At 31.9% G+C, this 18,470-nt stretch overlaps 1 protein-coding gene and 1 pseudogene across 2 annotated transcripts; one reads left to right on the top strand and one right to left on the bottom strand.

Annotated features, from left to right (window-relative positions):
• The first annotated feature begins 6,971 nt into the window (after window positions 1-6,971).
• Window positions 6,972-9,634, top strand: LOC110821117 (putative 2-oxoglutarate-dependent dioxygenase AOP1). The gene is made up of 4 exons (XM_022050846.2): window positions 6,972-7,110; window positions 7,559-7,930; window positions 8,593-8,917; window positions 9,224-9,634. Exons 2-4 carry the CDS (start codon window positions 7,569-7,571, stop codon window positions 9,464-9,466), a joined length of 930 nt encoding a protein of 309 aa, XP_021906538.1. The 5' UTR covers window positions 6,972-7,110; window positions 7,559-7,568; the 3' UTR covers window positions 9,467-9,634.
• Window positions 9,635-14,256: 4,622 nt separating this feature from the next.
• On the bottom strand, window positions 14,257-15,864 carry LOC148266103 (deoxypodophyllotoxin synthase-like; annotated as a pseudogene). Its single transcript, XR_015819132.1, has 3 exons — window positions 15,407-15,864; window positions 14,757-14,770; window positions 14,257-14,634 (listed from the first exon to the last, which is right to left on the bottom strand). The product of XR_015819132.1 is annotated as a deoxypodophyllotoxin synthase-like (transcript).
• Between the last annotated feature and the right edge of the window lie 2,606 nt (window positions 15,865-18,470).

The following is an 18,470-nucleotide window of genomic DNA, read 5'->3' on the forward strand; positions in this document are numbered from 1 at the left end:
GATGCACTCAACAAAAAAAGTACAGGTATATTAGCTCACTTGATGGTTTTAGAATACAGGGTAATAAGGGCCGCACAATAAGTATGAATTCAAGATCTGAAGAGAGTCACATGTTTGACCCACCTGATTGTTCAACCTGAGTTGATTCAGAGAATAAAGGAAGTTCAGTCCGCCGATTCCACCCTAGCAGCCCTCAAGAAAGATGCAGAACATGAATTTAATTCAGAATTTTGAGTCTCTATCGATGGGTTGCTTAGATTTCAAGACAGGGTGTGTATTTTAGGTGACAGTGAATTGAAAAGGGACATCATAACAGAGGCCCATTGCTCAAAGTATACCATGCATTTCGGAAGCATTAAGATGTATGAAAGTATGTGATCCTGATTTTGGTGGAACGAGATGAACAGATATGTGACTGACTTTGTTTCCAAGTGTTTGGTATGTCAGCAAGTCAAGAAAGAGCATCACCGCCCAGACGAGCTACTTCAGTCATTATTAATTCTGGAGCAAAAGTGGGAACATATCACAATGGATTTCGTGACAAGATTGCCTAGGGCACGCTTGGGATATGATGGTTAATTATTGATCGGTTCACCAAGTCTTCCCACTTCTTAGCCATTAAGATAACCAACCCCTTGGACAAGCTAACAAAAATGTATATCCGGGAGATAGTCAGGTTACATGGAGTGTTAGTGACAGTAGTGTTCGACAAGAACCTCAGGTTCACTTCTCAGTTATAATCTAGTTTTCAGTAAGCCATGAGAATGAAACTGTCTCTTAGTACTGCATTCCACCTTCAGACTGATAGACAATCAGAAAGGATGATCCGCACACTGAAGGATATGTTCTGAACTTGTGTTCTTGACTTCGGGAGCCATTGGGATGATCATTTACCCTTAATAGAGTTCGCCTATAATAACAGCTACCAAACAAGTATTGACATGGCTCCGTACGAGGTATTGTATGACCGTCCATGTAGATCGCCAATCTGTTGGGAAGAAGTGGGTGATAGAAAATTGTTTGGCTCAGATCTTATAGAGGAGACTACAGCCAAAATAGTTAAGATAAGAAAAAACATTCAGACAGCTCAGAGCAGGCAGAAGAGTTATGCGGATATCTAGATAAGGGATTTAAAATTTGAGAAATGTGATCGGGTGTTCCTTAAGATCACTCATTTTAAGGGAATCACTAGGTTTGGCAAGAGGGAAAAACTAAATCCCAGTTTATTGAGCCATTTGAAGTTTTAGACAGAACTGGCACCACCGCTTACAGACTAGCACTGCCTCCAGAACTATCCATGGTCCATAATGTGTTATATGTGTCCATGTTACGTAAGTACAACCTGGACCCCTCTCACATCCTAGCCCACGAGCTCCTTTTGCTCCTGGAAGATCTGTCCTAAGAGGAGATACCAGTGAGTATTGTGGACCGAAAGAGCAGAGTACTCTGCAATAAAAAAATTCCCTTTGTTCAGGTCCTATGACAGAATCACATACAGGAAGAGGTCACATGGGAGCTAGAAGCAAATTTTAGAGCCCAGTATCCTCAACTGTTTGATTGAGTGAGAGAGAGACAAATTTAAGGGACTAAATTTCTTTTAAGGGGGGGAGAGTTGTAATACCCTTAATTAATTTAAAAAAATTTTAAATTAATGTATAAAATTTGATTTTTTAATTTATGAAATTTTATTTAATATAAAAATTAGGAAAAATAGGTGGATGATGAAATTAAAAACAATTTTGGAAAAAAAAAAGGTGAGAATTTGGGTTCTGAAGGTGTTTTTGAAAGAAAAATCGAAAACTAAGGGTCAAAACGTAATTTAAGAAAAATGTGTCACGTATGTTGCCCAGTCAGCAGCCTCGGTGAACCGGAGTGTACCGCGTGGCAAGACATGCTAATGCGGTGACACGCGGGAGGCCATGCTGGTGATCCGCGTGCCTGCAATCGAACGGTCAAGATTCGTTCCTGCGGACGTGAATGGTCCGGATTCATTCTCTCCTCAAACGCGATGAATGACCCAGATTTATTCCCTTTTTAAATGCGATCATGCGGTCCAGATCAAATCGCGATAAATGGTTCAGATTTACTTCCTATTTAAACGCGATCGGACGGTCGAGATCAAACGCGATGGATGACCCAGATTAAAAGGAGACGGATATAAATACTTCACTTCACACTAAACCCTAACCCTAGCCGCCAAGGCCCCCCACTGGAGAAGAAGTACCAGTCGCCGGGAAAGGAGCCGACCACCGCTTGCTGTAGTACTGGAGCCACTTCCGACTGCCAAAAGAGGTAAAAAAAATTTCATTCGCTCGTAATTCAATTTTGAACACCCCCATGCCAAATCGAAAAAAAATAACCGGTGAATAAGCCAAAAATTATGGTAAAATCCGACAATTCCGCCGCAGAAAAAATAAAAAACTACCTCCGATGAGGCCCTTTCCAATTCTCGTTTCATGTAATTTTTTCACTATTGTAATCATCATTCTTTTTTCTATTGGTTGACTGAAGCAAACACCAAACCGCGAAAGTGAGTCGGCAGAGCTGCCGCACCAGAAAACTCCACTGCCGGTAAGCTTCAATATTTCGACTTTTTTCAGTCAACTGATGTCCCTTAACGTATTTTCTCGCAGAAATGGGTACAAAACTGGTCAAAAATAGCAAATTCGATGCAAACTGCTGCTGCAGACGGCGGTGCCCTCACTGGAACACGACGGTGCCGCCTTGCCAGAATTTCAAAATTGACCAAAAATGGTTTCTAACATCGATTTTGAGTTTTTTGGGGGTATTTCTAGGTACTTGAAGCGTATTTTAATCATCGGAGGGAAATTCAGGGAACCGGGGAACTATTAGTAGGCGCAGCTGAAAGTTTAGCATTTCGGACATTGATTCGGGTAAATCCCTCACCTTATTCCCTGTTGTGGAATTAAAGTTTAATTATAAATAATATGGTATTTTGCATAATTTAGAAATATCGATAATTAAATGTTACTAATGGAGTCGGAACCAGTTATTTATTACTATTTGCCATGTTTAATTGATCGATTGATTTTATAGTTTCGAATGCATGATAATACACTAGAATTGGTATGATATTTTGATTGTATTTTCTTGATGCATGTATTGCTTATTTTACGTGATTTACAGTTAAATTGAGAAACTGAAAAATTAAAGGTAAACGAAAAATTGTTTGATTAAGTGAATGGATGAATGGTAGCCTTACTAGATATCCTAGAAGATGGTGGACAGACTGGGTACATAGAGAACCCTACCGTGAACGTTGCTTCATACCGGACGGTAAATGATTTTATTTATCATAAACGAATTTACTTAAATTAAGAGCTTCATTAGTTGTTTTTATGATTTCTACCAACCTTCATTTCTGTATGGTGAGTAGTGTGACATTCTTACTGGACTAGTATAACTCACTCTTTTATTAACTATTTCAGATCAAGAGGACCAAGATTCAGATCCCGATCCACAAGAGGATTGCGAGTAGGATGTTCAGTTGTTTACTTTCCATTTATTTATTTAATTTTTTGTTATTTTTTTTAAAAAGTCATTCCCGTATCCCTATTGGGTAATCTGAATTATTGCATAAGGAATATAAACTCTAACTTTATTGTTTCACTTTCACATTCAATTTATAATTTATCTCCTTTTAAGTTCCGGGTTGTTACAAATAAGGTTCTATTTCAAATAGAATATTTTTTTTATCTAATTAAGTTCTAATATGTATAATTAGAAGTCCTTTTTAATACAGTCTTACCTTATCTTAATATGAATATATCTTAATAAAATACATATAATATTTAAATAATAAAAAAATGAAATAAGGATGGTAATTAATCATATATTATCTTAAATTTTACTTATTTTTATTTAATTACGCACTAGAATAATTATTTAGTTATTTTTTAAAAAATAAATTTCTTTTTAGATAAGCCCAGAGAATTTTACGAAGATTCACAAGAAAATTGAATTGAACGGGTTTGGACGACCCTTCAAATAGAGAAACAGGCAAGCACAATGATAGTGTTCTTGTAACCTTTTTCTATATTTTGGGGCCTATCTGTAATTTCTGGATTTTTAGGGATCTAATGAGAAATTATATAACTATTTTTCAATTGATATATTCCAGTTATACCCTTATGTTTATAGAATTATTTTATGACCATATATTTTATATTTCTCTATTTTCTGTGCCCTTATCCATAACTTTTCAGAATTCCAGTTTTGTCCATATTTTCTATTATGTATTCCAAGACTAAAATATCAAAATTTTCATTTAGTATTAAAAAATGTTCAATATTGTCTACATACTTCTATTTTTTTTACCAAAGTTTTCCGTGCACTTTAGAAAAGGAGCCATAGATTATTCTTTTTGTTAAAACTCATTGAAGCTGTTTATATCTATATACTTGAAGCTGATCTTGTAACAGTTTGAACCCCAATGTCGGTGGGTACGGACGTTAGCACAACGTTGTCAATTAGTTGAACAGATACATATTAAATATGAAGCGAAACACCACTTTTATTTAAAATACCCAATAAAATCTGATAGCCCTTTCTCTCTTCTTCGTTATCTTCGTTATCTTCTTTCTCTCTTCTGATTATCTTTCATTCTTGTTCCTTTTGTGCTCTAATAATACGACCCATGCAACCCCAATCTTGATTATAGAAGATGAAACGAGAGATCACAAACAATTTAAAGCTCAAAAAATAAGGGATTCCATGATTATGTAAGCTCTGAAAAGATCTTTAGATAAATTTATATGCAAGAACCTCCTTTTTTATTTATAAATATTCAACTAAGATGCATTGTACTTACTGTGTGATCTAGTACAGTTGCGCGAGAAATCTCAGTATTATGTGCTTACTATGTGATCTGGTACAAAATGATTTAAAAAGTGGTTTGAAAAATGTATGGCTCTGATGTGCATGATGATATCATGTACTGTGTGTGTGTTTGTGTTAAATTATGCATAAAAATTAAGATCCTAAATATGAAATAAGTGAGTTAGAAATAAGAGAGATTTGGAAAGAGTGTAGACTGTAATGACCTTAAATACCTACTTGTTTAATCTGAATCGAGGAGGGGAGGGTGCGTTTTTTGTGGCTGAAGTTCAGCAGGTATGGTGAACGCACATAAATAATGTTTGAAACCTAGTCCAAACATGGATAGGTATTTGTGAGCAGGTCACCTGGCAAACATAACTACTATAGTTAATGTGGGATTATATGTCTTATTCATGAGATGAGGGGATCCTTTTCACATTTCCTTGATGACGATATAAACGATATCGCGTAACGAAACCTTATGTGTGATATTGTAAGTGTATTATGATATTTCGAGTGTAAATGTGATATTCGAGTAGATAAACATTACGAATAAAGAATGTAAATAATAAAGAAAGAATGATTTGAATTAAGTATAAGATTTTAGAAATAATATATAGGAATAAGAGTAGAACATAAGGAAAAAAGATTAAGATAAGTTTTCGTTGATATTTTATGTGTATTTATTTATGATGTTTTGATTGATATTTTTCTAGATTATATAATATCATTATATTTTATATTTTGTGTGAATGTATATACATAAGTCTCCGTTATAAAATCTTTCTTCTTACTGAGTTTGTAAAACTCACCTCAATTCACCCTCTACCCAGGTCAAAAGAGACGAGAAACAAGTTCAAGATCAATAGAAGATGGAAGAAGAAAATCTTATTAGTTTCTATTTTAAATTTATAAATTAATTTAGATGTTTTAAATATTTGTAAATGAATAATTTTTCGGTCATAAGAGATGTGTGTTAAAGTGTAGTTTCACTGTATATTTAGTATTTATATGTCCCAAAATTAGAACACTTCTCCATCCATGCGTTATCTTCTTTCTCTTGTGCTCTAATAACTTGACGTTACCCTTCTCCATCCATGCAACCTCGATCTCAAGTGTAGAAGATGAAACAAGAAATCACAAACAATTCAAAGCTTAAAAATAAGGATTCTTTGATTATACAAGTTTTTTAAAAAATGAAATTTTAGATAAATTTATGTGCAGGAACATGTTCTCTCGGATAAATACTCAACTAATGTCAATGACGATTATAAGCAGCTCATTCTATAAATACTAACTAAACATGAACGAGAATAGCTCATAGATCTAGAACTAGTACTTTTGTGTTTGTAACTCAAGCATTACTTAAGAAATTAAAAATAATCCGTGCTTAATTTTTAAACTTTAGTTAAAAATAAGTTAAAAAATTACCCCAAAAAAAAGTCAGAAAAAAAGAAAATTATGCTACAAACTATTTCTTTTAAAATTATATCATGAGCATAGTCCATATTGAGAATCTTGACTATTTGTAATTAATAAATTAAAAAAAGAATTAAGTTAATTATCTTACCTACTTACCTATATTTTATTTATAAATATTTTTATTAAAAAAATTTAATTATTAGTTCATTATTTTCATCTATGAAACTAAAAATACAATAAAATAAAATGCGATAGTAACTCTTTTCTAATTTTTTAATTTGTCAATTATTCAAATAAAATAAAGATGTATATTTTTTAGGGCAAAAATCTAACATATACGTATATTTTTAATTGGTAATTATTCAAATAAAACAAACATGTATCTTTTCTTTTCTTTAGAAAATTCAAAGAACAACGAAACTTTGAAACGTTGCTTATGTTCTATATGAATTAGGTATGTATATATTTGTATCTATATGTAGTAGATATGTAGTGATATTCTATTTAATTTTCTTCATTTAAAGAAATTATTTGATCGTCAACGTTCAATAAACGATCTGGACCGCTGTGTTTTTTTCGAACACCTATGACTCACTAAATCTTTAATGTCTAAAATACTGACTTCTAAAATACTGACTCATGTGTCGTATATCTTGTCCATCAAACCAGATCCATCATCTATATATATATATATATATATATATGTAGATATATGATTGCTCATCATCTCTTATTGCGCTAGTGGGTACGCATATATATATATATATATATATATATATGTATATATACATACATACATGTATCTATATATCTGATTTGGCTGACGATCTTCTCATCACTGAATTGCAAGTAAGTTCCATCCTTTAAAATCTCCGTGATCTTTTTCCATTTTCAAGTTCATGATCTTTAACTGAATCTGTGAACTATAACTCTTTTTTTCATTTTTTTTAAAAAAAATTTGATCAGTTGTTGAATTGTTGCTTCTCCTTTTGCCGAAATCTTACTATTAATTCAAAATCCTTATAGTATTATATTTGTAATTAAGATCATTATAGTATTAAATCATTCCTTAATTGAATAGTTGGCACAGTTATCAGATAAAATTCATTATATATATAATTATTAAATATTTTAGAACACATATGAGTTATCATAAATGTAATTTGTGCGTGCTTGTTTTCATATATATTTTTTAAATAAAAAAAAGGAATTAATAATCTGCTAATTTATTTATATTTTTTTATTCAAATAATTACACGATATAAATCCGAGCAGTTCTAATTGACACAATATACAGAATTAGAAAGATGGCGCATACAATTCCTGTTCTGCCGTTCTACAAAGATAAGTTGAAATCCGACACAGACTATTGGTTATCGACTAGTGAAAACGTGAGGGAAGCGCTCGAAGAGTATGGTTGTTTTATATTGGAGTACAATCCAGTTCCAATACAGCTTCATAATCAAGTGTTGAGTGCCTTAAAAGAATTGTTTGATTTACCCACTGAAACCAAAATGAAAAATAGGTATGAGAAACCCTTAAATGGTTATGTTGGTCAAATTCCAGAAATCCCTCTGCATGAGAGTTTGGGTATTGACAATGCAACAACTCTCCAAGGAATTCAATTTTTCACTAAAACGATTTGGCCTGCTGGCAATGACCATTTCAGGTATATATGCATACCCGATCAACTAAGCTTTTCTTTTCTTTTTTGCGCGTATTATGATCACTTATATGCTTACAATTTATCAACCGTTGTTTGACTCAATAATGTACATTATTATCATTTTTTTATAAGAATATAGATTCGAATAATAAATTATGCATTTTGTCTGTCTTCATGAGAAAATCGTAATTTAATCTTTTTAAGTATTAATAATACGTAATAAGAGATTTTTTTTTATATTAAATTAAAAGATTTTAGTTGATAAGTACATTTGTATTGTTCTTGATATTCTACAAACTAAATAATATTGATTCGATGACTTTACTAGTAAATCACGTGTTTTTAATATATGATTTATATATTGTAATCTATAGTTCTTATTTATATGGTATTTTTACTTTTCAATATCTAAATATCTAGTTTTCTAATCTAGTTATCCCATTTATGTTAAAAGTTGATGTCATACAAATTTAATTTGTTGTGTTTGACCTACGTTTGCAGTTTGGTAAATTAATACGTGAAAGTGTATTAATTAGTATTTTTCTATCATATTAACATTTTAGTATCGTCCTCTCAATCAATTATTCAATAATTATAAACAATGATTTTTAAATTTTTCTATCTCTGAGAAAAAAAAAAAATTTAACAAAGATGGTTTTGGACAGTGAACGTGTCCATGAGTATGCAAAATTTGCAGAAGAAATAGACCAAATGATTACCCGCATGATATTTGAAAGCTATGGTGTTGAGAAGTACTACAATGATTACATTCAGTCCACTACTTACCTTCTTCGACTGCTAAAAAATCGAGCACCCAAAGATGACAAACCCACTCTTGGTTTCGTTACGCACACTGACAAGAGCTTCACCACCATTCTTCACCAAAGTGAGGTGGATGCTTTGGAGATAGAAACTAGAGATGGAGATCGAATTAATGTTCATCTTTCATTACCTTCGTATTTTATGGTCATTGCAGGGGATGCTTTAATGGTGAGATCTCTTTTCTTCTGTTCTATCCACTATTAACCTCAATAAAAGAAAATAAGATAATGAAAAATAACAATCATTCAAACCCATCTTAGTTAAGCGTTCAACTTATTGATACATTTGTAAACAGTTTGATTTCTTTAAGATGGAATTTTTTTCTTTAGTTCTAACTGCAACCTTTTTGGCAAAAGGACTTAATTATAAATGGTCTCTCTCTCTCTCTCTCTATATATATATACCCGCACGCACACACACACACACACACATATATGTTTAAGCATTTTCTGATCAAGAAATTTGTTGAGGTAGGCATGGAGCAATGACAGGATATGGTCTCCAAAGCACCGAGTTCTAATGAGTGGGAAAATAGATAGATACTCCCTTGGCTTGTTTTCATTCAACAATGGTGTCCTACAAGTGCCTGAAGAGCTCGTGGATCAAGATCATCCATTATTGTATAAACCATTTGACCATCTTGGCTTACTTAGATTCTACCGCACCCCCGAGGGTTCCAAAGCTCAGTGTCCAATAAAAGCCTATTGTGGGGTTTAAGATCCTTTGCTTAATTTCATTGCTGACTACTGGTTTGTATTATGTATCTAATAATTAAGTTTTTTTAAAGGAAAAAAAAAAACTCTTGTAATTTAGTTCTCATCATTGTAATGAGAATTCAAGTAATCTGTTAATTTGGTCAATTAATTTTAATTTCCAACCAAGTTAAAAATAATTTTATAATTCTCATGGTCCTAATAATTTTGTTTTGTCCCATTAGGTTATGTCGGATATATCATATATGTGATTAATTTATATGCATATTGTTTTTATGTATATTATATTGAGATGCCTATATTTTATTAATCATGTGTACAAAATAATGTTTGTTTGAGAAAATAACTTAATCAACATTTGTATATAACAATTCATAAATTTAGATAATGAAAAACGAATTAATATGCTAATTTTCTATAATTATTAGGTTAATTGAATAACCATTATTAAAATCTTCATGTATTTAATGTACTTATTTAACTTTTAATTTTAAAAGAATACTAATATTTTCTATGTTATTATATATATTTATTTTTTAAAAATATACAAGGTTTTTAGTAATTGTATACATTTTCAGAAAAATTAGAGTAACTCGAGTAGTAGTATTCGTAAAATAAGTAATAACATAAAAAATTATCATAGTTAATTAATTGAGAAATTAAATATTTTAAGAATCAATATTTATATATATATAAGTAAACCGGAGGGTATTTTTTAAATTTTTTTAAAATAAAAACAAAACTTATGTTGAGTTTATGTGCTTTTTTGGAAAAATTTTAAAAGTGCATGGACTAATAAATTTTAAAATACACTATGTAGCTAGAAGTAGATAAACAATTTGTAAAAATAAAACATCAAGTCTATTCTCAAATGCACTCAACAGTCTTGGGATTCATTGTAGGAAGAAATAAATGTTCTTCAGCAAAAAAGAACTAAACCAAACTATTATTGTAACACCCACCAAAACCTTTTTTTTTATTTATTTAATTTAATTTATTTTAATTTAATGAAAATAATGGAATAAAATTAATGCAGAATTAAATTGAAAATAATTTTGGAAAAAAGAGGTTAAAAATTGGGTTCTTGAGTATTTTTGAAAGAAAAATAAAAAATCTGAGTCAAAACGCAATTTTAAAAAAAAATTGCCACGTTAGACGCCCGGTCAGCAGCCCCGACCAACCAGGACGCGCCAAGTGGCAGAGGCGCTGACGCGGGAGGCCACGCAGGGGGAGCCACGTGGGCGATCTGCGTGCATGCGATCAAACGGCTGAGATCCGTTCCCGCGCATACGGACGGCTTGGATGCGCTACCTCCCAAACGCAATCGAACGGCTAGATTAAAAGCGATCGAACGGTCCAGAGTGAATCACGATGGACGGTCCAAATTGGATCGCGATGAACGGACAAGATTCAGTCCCTATTTAATCGTGGTCGAACGGTTCAGATCAAACGCGATTTATTGGATCATTTGAAGTCTTAGACAGAATTGGTACTGCCGCCTATAGACTAGCACTATTTCCAGAACTTTCTAAGGTCCACAATATGTTTCATGTGTCCATGCTATGTAAGTACAATCTGGACCTCTCTCATGTCTTGGCCCACGAGCCTCTTCTACTCCAGGAGAATCTATCCTATGAGGAAGTACCGATCGACATTGTGGATCGAAAGAGCAGATTTCTTCGCAATCAGAAAATTTTCTTTATAAAGGTCATATGGCAGAACCACACACCGAGAGAGGCTACATGGGAGCTAGAATTAGACTTTAGAGTCCAGTATCCCCAACTGTTCGATTGAGAGTGAGAGACATATTTGAGGGACTAAATTTCTTTTAAGGGGTGGAGAGTTGTAACACCCACCAAAACCTTTTTTTTTATTAATAAATATAATTTTTTATTTATTTAATTTATTTTATTACATTTTATTTTATTTTAATTTAATGAAAAAATAGAGTAAAATTAATGGATGATTAAATTGAAAATAATTTTGGGGAAAATGGGTGAAAAATTAGGTTCTTGAGGTATTTTTGAAAAAAAAAATCAGAAACCGGAGATCAAAACACAATTTAGAAAAAAATTTGCCACGTTAGACGCCCGGTTAGCAGCCTCGACCAACCAGGACGCACTAAGTGACAGAGGCGCTGATGCGGGAGGCCACACAGGGGGAGCCTCGTGGGTGATCCGCGTGCAAACGATCGAACGGCTAAGGTCCGTTCCCGCGCACACGGACGACCTGGATGCACTCCCTCCCAAATGTAATCAAACAACTAGCTTAAAAGCGATCGGATGGCCCATAGTGAATCGCGATGGACACCCCAGATTAGATCGTGATGAACGGTCCAAATTCACTCTCTATTTAATCGCGATCAGACGGTTCAGATCAAACGCGATGGACGACTCATATCAAAAATGGATGGGTATAAATAACCTCCATCCGCACCAAACCCTAACCCTAGCCGCCAGAACTCCTCGTCGGAGAAGATAACTCAACCGCTGAAGAGCCGACCCCCAAAAAAGGTAAATATTTTTCCTTTTGCACAAAATTCAATTTTAAGCCCACCCATGACCAAATCAGAGTGAAAGAACTAGCCAATTGGCCAAAAAATACTGACGAAGCCCAGCGCTGCCGTTGCGGGGAATTTCACAAACCGCCTCCGATGAGACCCTTCTCGATTTCCGTTTTGCGTAATTTTTTCACCGTTGTGATCACTGTTTTCTTTTCTACAGGTTGACCGAAGCGAAATACCCAACCGCAATGTGAGTCGGAGGAGTCGCCGCACCGGAGAGCTCCGCCGCCGGTGAGTTTTGATTTTTCGTATTTTTTCGACCCACCGAGGCCGTTTAGTGTGTGTGCTTGCAGGAATTGATGTAAAATCGGCTGAATTCAGCCCAAAACGGCTGCGCTGTCGGCGACGGCGGAGTTGTCGTGTCGAATTTTTTAAATTGGCCGAGTGGGCCCTGGGACTAATTTTGGGTTTATTTGAAATATTTGTAGGTACTATAAGCGCGTTTCAATTCCCGAAAAAAAATTCAGGAAACTTAGGAACCACCCGTAGGCGCAGTAAACCGTTTAGCTTTTCAGCGTCAAATCGAGTAAGGACCCCTTACCCTATTCTCTATCATAGAATTGAAGTTTAAATAAATAATAATACGGTATTTTGTATAAATTAAATAAATGTGCATAATTAATTATGGATTGCTAATAGAGCCCGAACTGGACATTGTTATCTATTGATTTATTTTACAGTCTAAAAGTATGATAGTATCTGATTTATCTATTTTATGATTTAAAAACATGTATTACTGCCTTACCTGATTACTGTTTGATTTAGAATTTGAGACATGATTACATTACCGAATGCACGTTTATTTGTTTATGTGATTATGTTTGATTTGGTAATGGAGACTAAAGAAAAACAGGAAAGGGGTGTGATCAAATAAACAGATGGAATGACAGCCTTACTAGATATCCTAAAGATGGTGGACGGACCGGGTACATAGTGAACCCTATCGTGAATGTTATCTCATACCGGACGGGGTATAGAGACTTGGTAATTTGGTGTTCATACCGGATGAGGTATGGGGACGACGCACTTTACCCTCATACCGAATGGGGTATTGAGGTTTAATGTCTTGGTGCTCATACCGGATGGAGTATAGAGACGGCCCTGTAATTGAGATTGTTAAGAAAAATGATTCACGTGTAGCGGGGACACCTCTATGAACCCCCATGGATACTAGTAGGCTGGTGAAATGAGAAACGGTTATGATTTAGTTTATTATTAATAGATATGAATTTATGATATGTTCTATGTTACTGATTGTTCATGAAGTTATGATATGTATGGTATTATTATCTTTATAGGTTGTTTTCATAAATTTCAGTATGGTAAATGAATGGTAAATAATTTTATGATTGATAAACGAATTTGCTAAATTTAGTGCTTTATTAGTTGTTTTAATTTTATACCAACCTTTACTTCTGTGCTAGTGATATAGTGTGATATCCTTACTGACCTAGTGTAGTTCATCCTTTATTTAATAATTTCAGATCAAGAGAATCTGGTTCCAAAACCCGATCCACAAGAAGATTGCAAGTAGATGCTAAATACTCTCTATTTTCTATTACTTTTCTTATTTCTCGTGTTTCTTTCAGAGTATTCATTCCGTAATATTGTATAATACTTTTAAATTATTGTATAAGAGATGTAAAACTTAATCTTTTATTTTATTTCCGCACTTAAATTATTATATATTTTCTTTTGGATTTCCGAGGTCGTTACAATTATTATATGAAGCTTCTTCGTAGTTAGAATTAATGTAAATGCAAAAAGGAGAAGAAATATTGTGAAGGTAGAAATCAAGATAGAAACCTTTTCACTATTTCTAGAAGGAAAAAATTTCATTAACATGTTGTAAGATGATGACGTAATTTTCTTTACAATTTGAGAGAAAATAGCAAACTAATTTCTCACATACTAAAACGATATGTTCAAAAATAATTTATTCTTATAAAAAATAGTCGTGAACACTTAAATGATAAAAAAAAAAAATAGTATAACAAGAGAGTATGACAAAATAAAAATTACTATCTAAACTTAAAAAATAAAGAGAGAAAAACAAGAAATATTGTTCTAAATTAGTCATTTTATCATTCATCAAAGATGATTGATACAACTCTAGATATCATACTTCTTACCTTGATATATATATATATATATATATGTCAAGTTTGTAATAATACATTGTATTTTTCATAATAAAAAAATCTAACTCAGAGTTTTAATCTATTGCGACTCTTCTAAATAAAGAAATTTTGTCATCATTGAATGTTTTTTTTACCCCAAAAGCATAATACTGAAGCAATAAAAGTTAATAACATATAAATATAATTTATCTAAAAATATTAGGGTTAAAGAGGGAACAAGATATGTTAAGTACCACAGTAGTCTTCTAAAGAATATCCAATCTTTTTCTCAGCATGGTACATAACCTGTTTAAGGAAGTCGTGATGATTAAGTGGCTTATATCGCAAAGGATTTTTATTGTCAACAAGCTCATCTGGCACACAAATCATCCCTTCATTGAATGTATACAATCCAACTGTATACCTTTCTTTGTCTCTATTAGCTATGACTCGATGAAGAGTAGGATGCATTCTGCCGTTACTCCATACCTAATTTATTTAATCCAAAGACAAAATATTAACAGTACCATTATATATAGATATATATTTGAAGTGGTATTTATTAGTGGCAGATATATATATATATATATAAATTTAAAGAAGAGGTGAACCTTCAATGCTTCGCCTGCAAGATATAAAAAAGATGAAGTTAAGGAAGGAATAAACAAAAACCAGTCACCATCCTTGGTTGATAACTCCAAACCATTAACATCATCTTCGTGAAGGATGGTGGTGAAAGTCTTGTCTCTATGGCTTTGAAGGCCTCAGTTGTTTTCATTGGCACCGCATGTTTTATATTTGTTGAAACGCAGACCATAACTTGTTGATTTTATGAGAGAATCATAGTACTTCTCTGTACCATAATACTCAAATACCATTTCCAACACTTTCTTATCTAATTCTTTTATGATGTTTACCACCTTATATTCAGTTTCCCTGAATACAAATTAAAAAATAAAATAAATTCAAATTTATTATAGTGCACTTCAAAGTTGAACAAAGGAAAATTTTTAGATGTTTTTACAATTTTTATAACTCATCCTACTTTTATATTTATACTCTAAGTAGAATACATGATATATAATTACCTTTTTTCTGAGTAATTATAGAATTTAAGATATTTTCAATAATTAGATGTATTTACAACACACAATTTATCTCAAATCTATAATTTTATGAAATGAATGAAAATACCAATTATTTAGAAGAGGGACATTAAAAACTAAACAAAGGATTTAACAAATGATGTATTTATATATACCCGAACTGTTGGTTTCCGTCAGGCCACATGAGGGTGATGAAGTTTTGAACACCTTGTAGAGTATCTGCGTTATCAATGCCTAGTCCTTCATGGAACTGGCTACCAGAGTAGTACTCAAGAGCAGGCTTGTTACTTGGATTTTTTTTTCTTGATTTCTGTGGGAAGATCGTAAAGTTCTTTGACTACATCAAATATTTCCTTATGAAGATTAGGATGAAACTTATCATGACCGTAAATGGCTTCGAAACAGCCGTGCTCTTCGAGAGCATTGCAGACTTGTTGGCATGTAGAGAACCATAAACTGGTGCCTGGCTCTAGATCTACCACAGATAAATCTACCATGGGAATTTTCGATAAGGTGGTAGCCATTGTTTTCTTCTTCTTTGAGTTAGAGCAAATTGTTATCTGCTTGTAAATAATCCATTTGCGTTTAGAAATTCGGATGCTATTTATAGAGGTGTATACCAAGAGAGAGATGGACTCTATATATATATTTGTACATATATATTTTTTACAAGTAGTTCTATTTAAATAAATCATCCAAGTGAAATACATAAGATTCAAAAAATAAAAAACTTGCATGAAATAAATTATAATTGTAGACCGTTTAAAGATATTTTTCTTCGCATTAAAAATTTAATTTTTATTTTTGTTTTTTCTAAATTTTTTTATATATTACATTATACTAAAAAAATAACGGATTATCTACTAAGTTACAGCCAGGTTTGAGTATATTTCTTATGTTTACATCAACCTTGCAATCAGCTTCTTCACTTGCTAATTAATTTCTTTTTTTGAATTTCCTCTTATATTATAAAAATTCTATACTCTTAATATTTTCAAAAAGAATGTGGCACTAAATAATTTTTTAAAATATATATAATACATATTAATAGAAATATCCTTATCTGGTATCTTAATTTAATTGATAATTTACAAAAAAAAAAAATTAAATTGACTAATAAAAATTTATATTTAAATTGACTAATTATTATATATAAAATAAAATAAAATAAATGCAAAGATCTAACTCCCAAAAATAACTTACATCGTACTAGATAAATAATATTCTCAATAAATTTATTTATTAATTTTATATTAAATTAATTAATAATTTTAAATATTTGTAGAATCAATATAATAATATTTTATTTTTTTCTAAATATACATATTTATGGTAATTATTTATTTAAATTTTTTATTATTTTTAAAACAAGCATCCATCTTTTTTTTTAAGGCAAAAATGAACATGTACGTATCTTTTAATAAAACAAACATGTATTTTTTTAATTGGTAATTATTCAAATAAGTATCTTTCCTTTTTCTTTAAAAAAGTCTATAAACACGAAATTTTGAAACGTTTGCTTATGTTCTACATGAACTAGATACGTACATATTTGTATATATATATATATATATATATATGTAGATATGTAGTGATATTCTGATTAAAAATACATATTGTCCTTCTCTCTTTAAATTCTCAAAAAAAGGTATTATCATATACTAATTTTCTTCATTTTAAGAAATTATTTGATCTCAGACACTATTTTTTTAAAGAAATTTTTAATGCCTAAAATACTGATTCATGTGTCGGATACCTTGTTCGTGAAATAGATCCATCATATATATATATATATATATATATATCTGATTTGACTGTTGATCTTCTCATCACTGAGGTGCAAGTAAGTTCCATCCTTGAAAATCTCCATGATCTTTAACTGAATCTCCTTGATCTTTTAATCAGTGATTGAAATGTTGCTTCTCTTTTTGCCGAAATCTTATAATCAATACAGAGCCACTAAAGTATATAAATCATTATCATATATAAATTATTCCATAATTAGAAAGTTGGTGCCAAAATATTTACCACAAGCAATCATCTTGTTTATTAAACATTCCAGAACTTATTTTCATATAATTTTAAAAATTAAAGATGAACTAAAATATGTCAATTTATTTACATTTTTTTATGTAAATAATTATACCATATAAATACGAATAATAGTAATATTTGATACAATTTATAGAAATAGGAAGATGTTGCCTACAATTACCATTCTATCATTCTACTTGTATAGATTAAAACCGGATATCAAACTAGCGGTTACCAACAAGTAAAAATGTGACGAAAGCACTCGAAGAGCATGATCATTTTATATTACAGTATGATCCAGTTCGGATACAGCTTTATAGTCAAGTGTTTAGTGCTTGAGTGCCTTCAAAGAATTGTTTGATTTACCCACTGAAACCAAAATGAAAGATTAGCATGACAAGCCCTTAAATGGTTCTGTTGGTCAAATTCCTGCAATCTTTCTGCACGAGAGTTGGGGTATTGACAATACAACAACTCTCCAAGGAACTCAAATTTTCGCTATAACAATTTGGCCTGCTGGCAATGACCGCTTCAGGTATATATGCATACTCAATCAACTAAGCTCTTCTTTTCCTTTTTCACATATTATGATTCATTTGTATGCATAATTTATCGATTGTTACTTGGCTAGATGATTTGTATTTCTAGCAATTTTCATAAAGATGTGGGTTCGAACTATAAGTTATGCTTCTCTTCTGTCCTCATGAGAAGATTGTATCATGTGCAGGAATAGCTAATATGAGAGAAAGACTAGACAGAGGGGTAACATCACCAGCATGGATCAGCGTTCTCAAATCATTCCCTGTTCTGAAAAATGTGGCTAAGGGACTTTGCAATAGAGTGGTGGAAACTGCCTGGATGAAGGAATAATAACAGGTTCAAAAGCATACATATATTGTCAAAAAGTATAAAATGCAAGAAAAGCCCTAATTCGGTGGAACAAACAATACTTCGGAGATGTTCTTATAAACTGAGAAATTTAGAAAGAAATAAATGTTTTTCAGCAAAAAGTACTAAGTCATAAAATTTAGAAACGGAAGCTTCTTTATAGCTAGAATTGATAGAAATGCGAAAGAACAAAAGAAATATTGTGGAGGTAGAAATCAAGGTCGAAGTGAAGACTTTACTAACATTTGATTTATAGAAAATAAAACTAAAATATACGTGTTTTTACTTTGTAAAAAT

The sequence above is a fragment of the Carica papaya genome, chromosome 5 (assembly GCF_054855325.1).
Source record: "Carica papaya isolate Zhongbai chromosome 5, ASM5485532v1, whole genome shotgun sequence".
In the NCBI taxonomy this organism is placed as follows: domain Eukaryota; kingdom Viridiplantae; phylum Streptophyta; class Magnoliopsida; order Brassicales; family Caricaceae; genus Carica; species Carica papaya.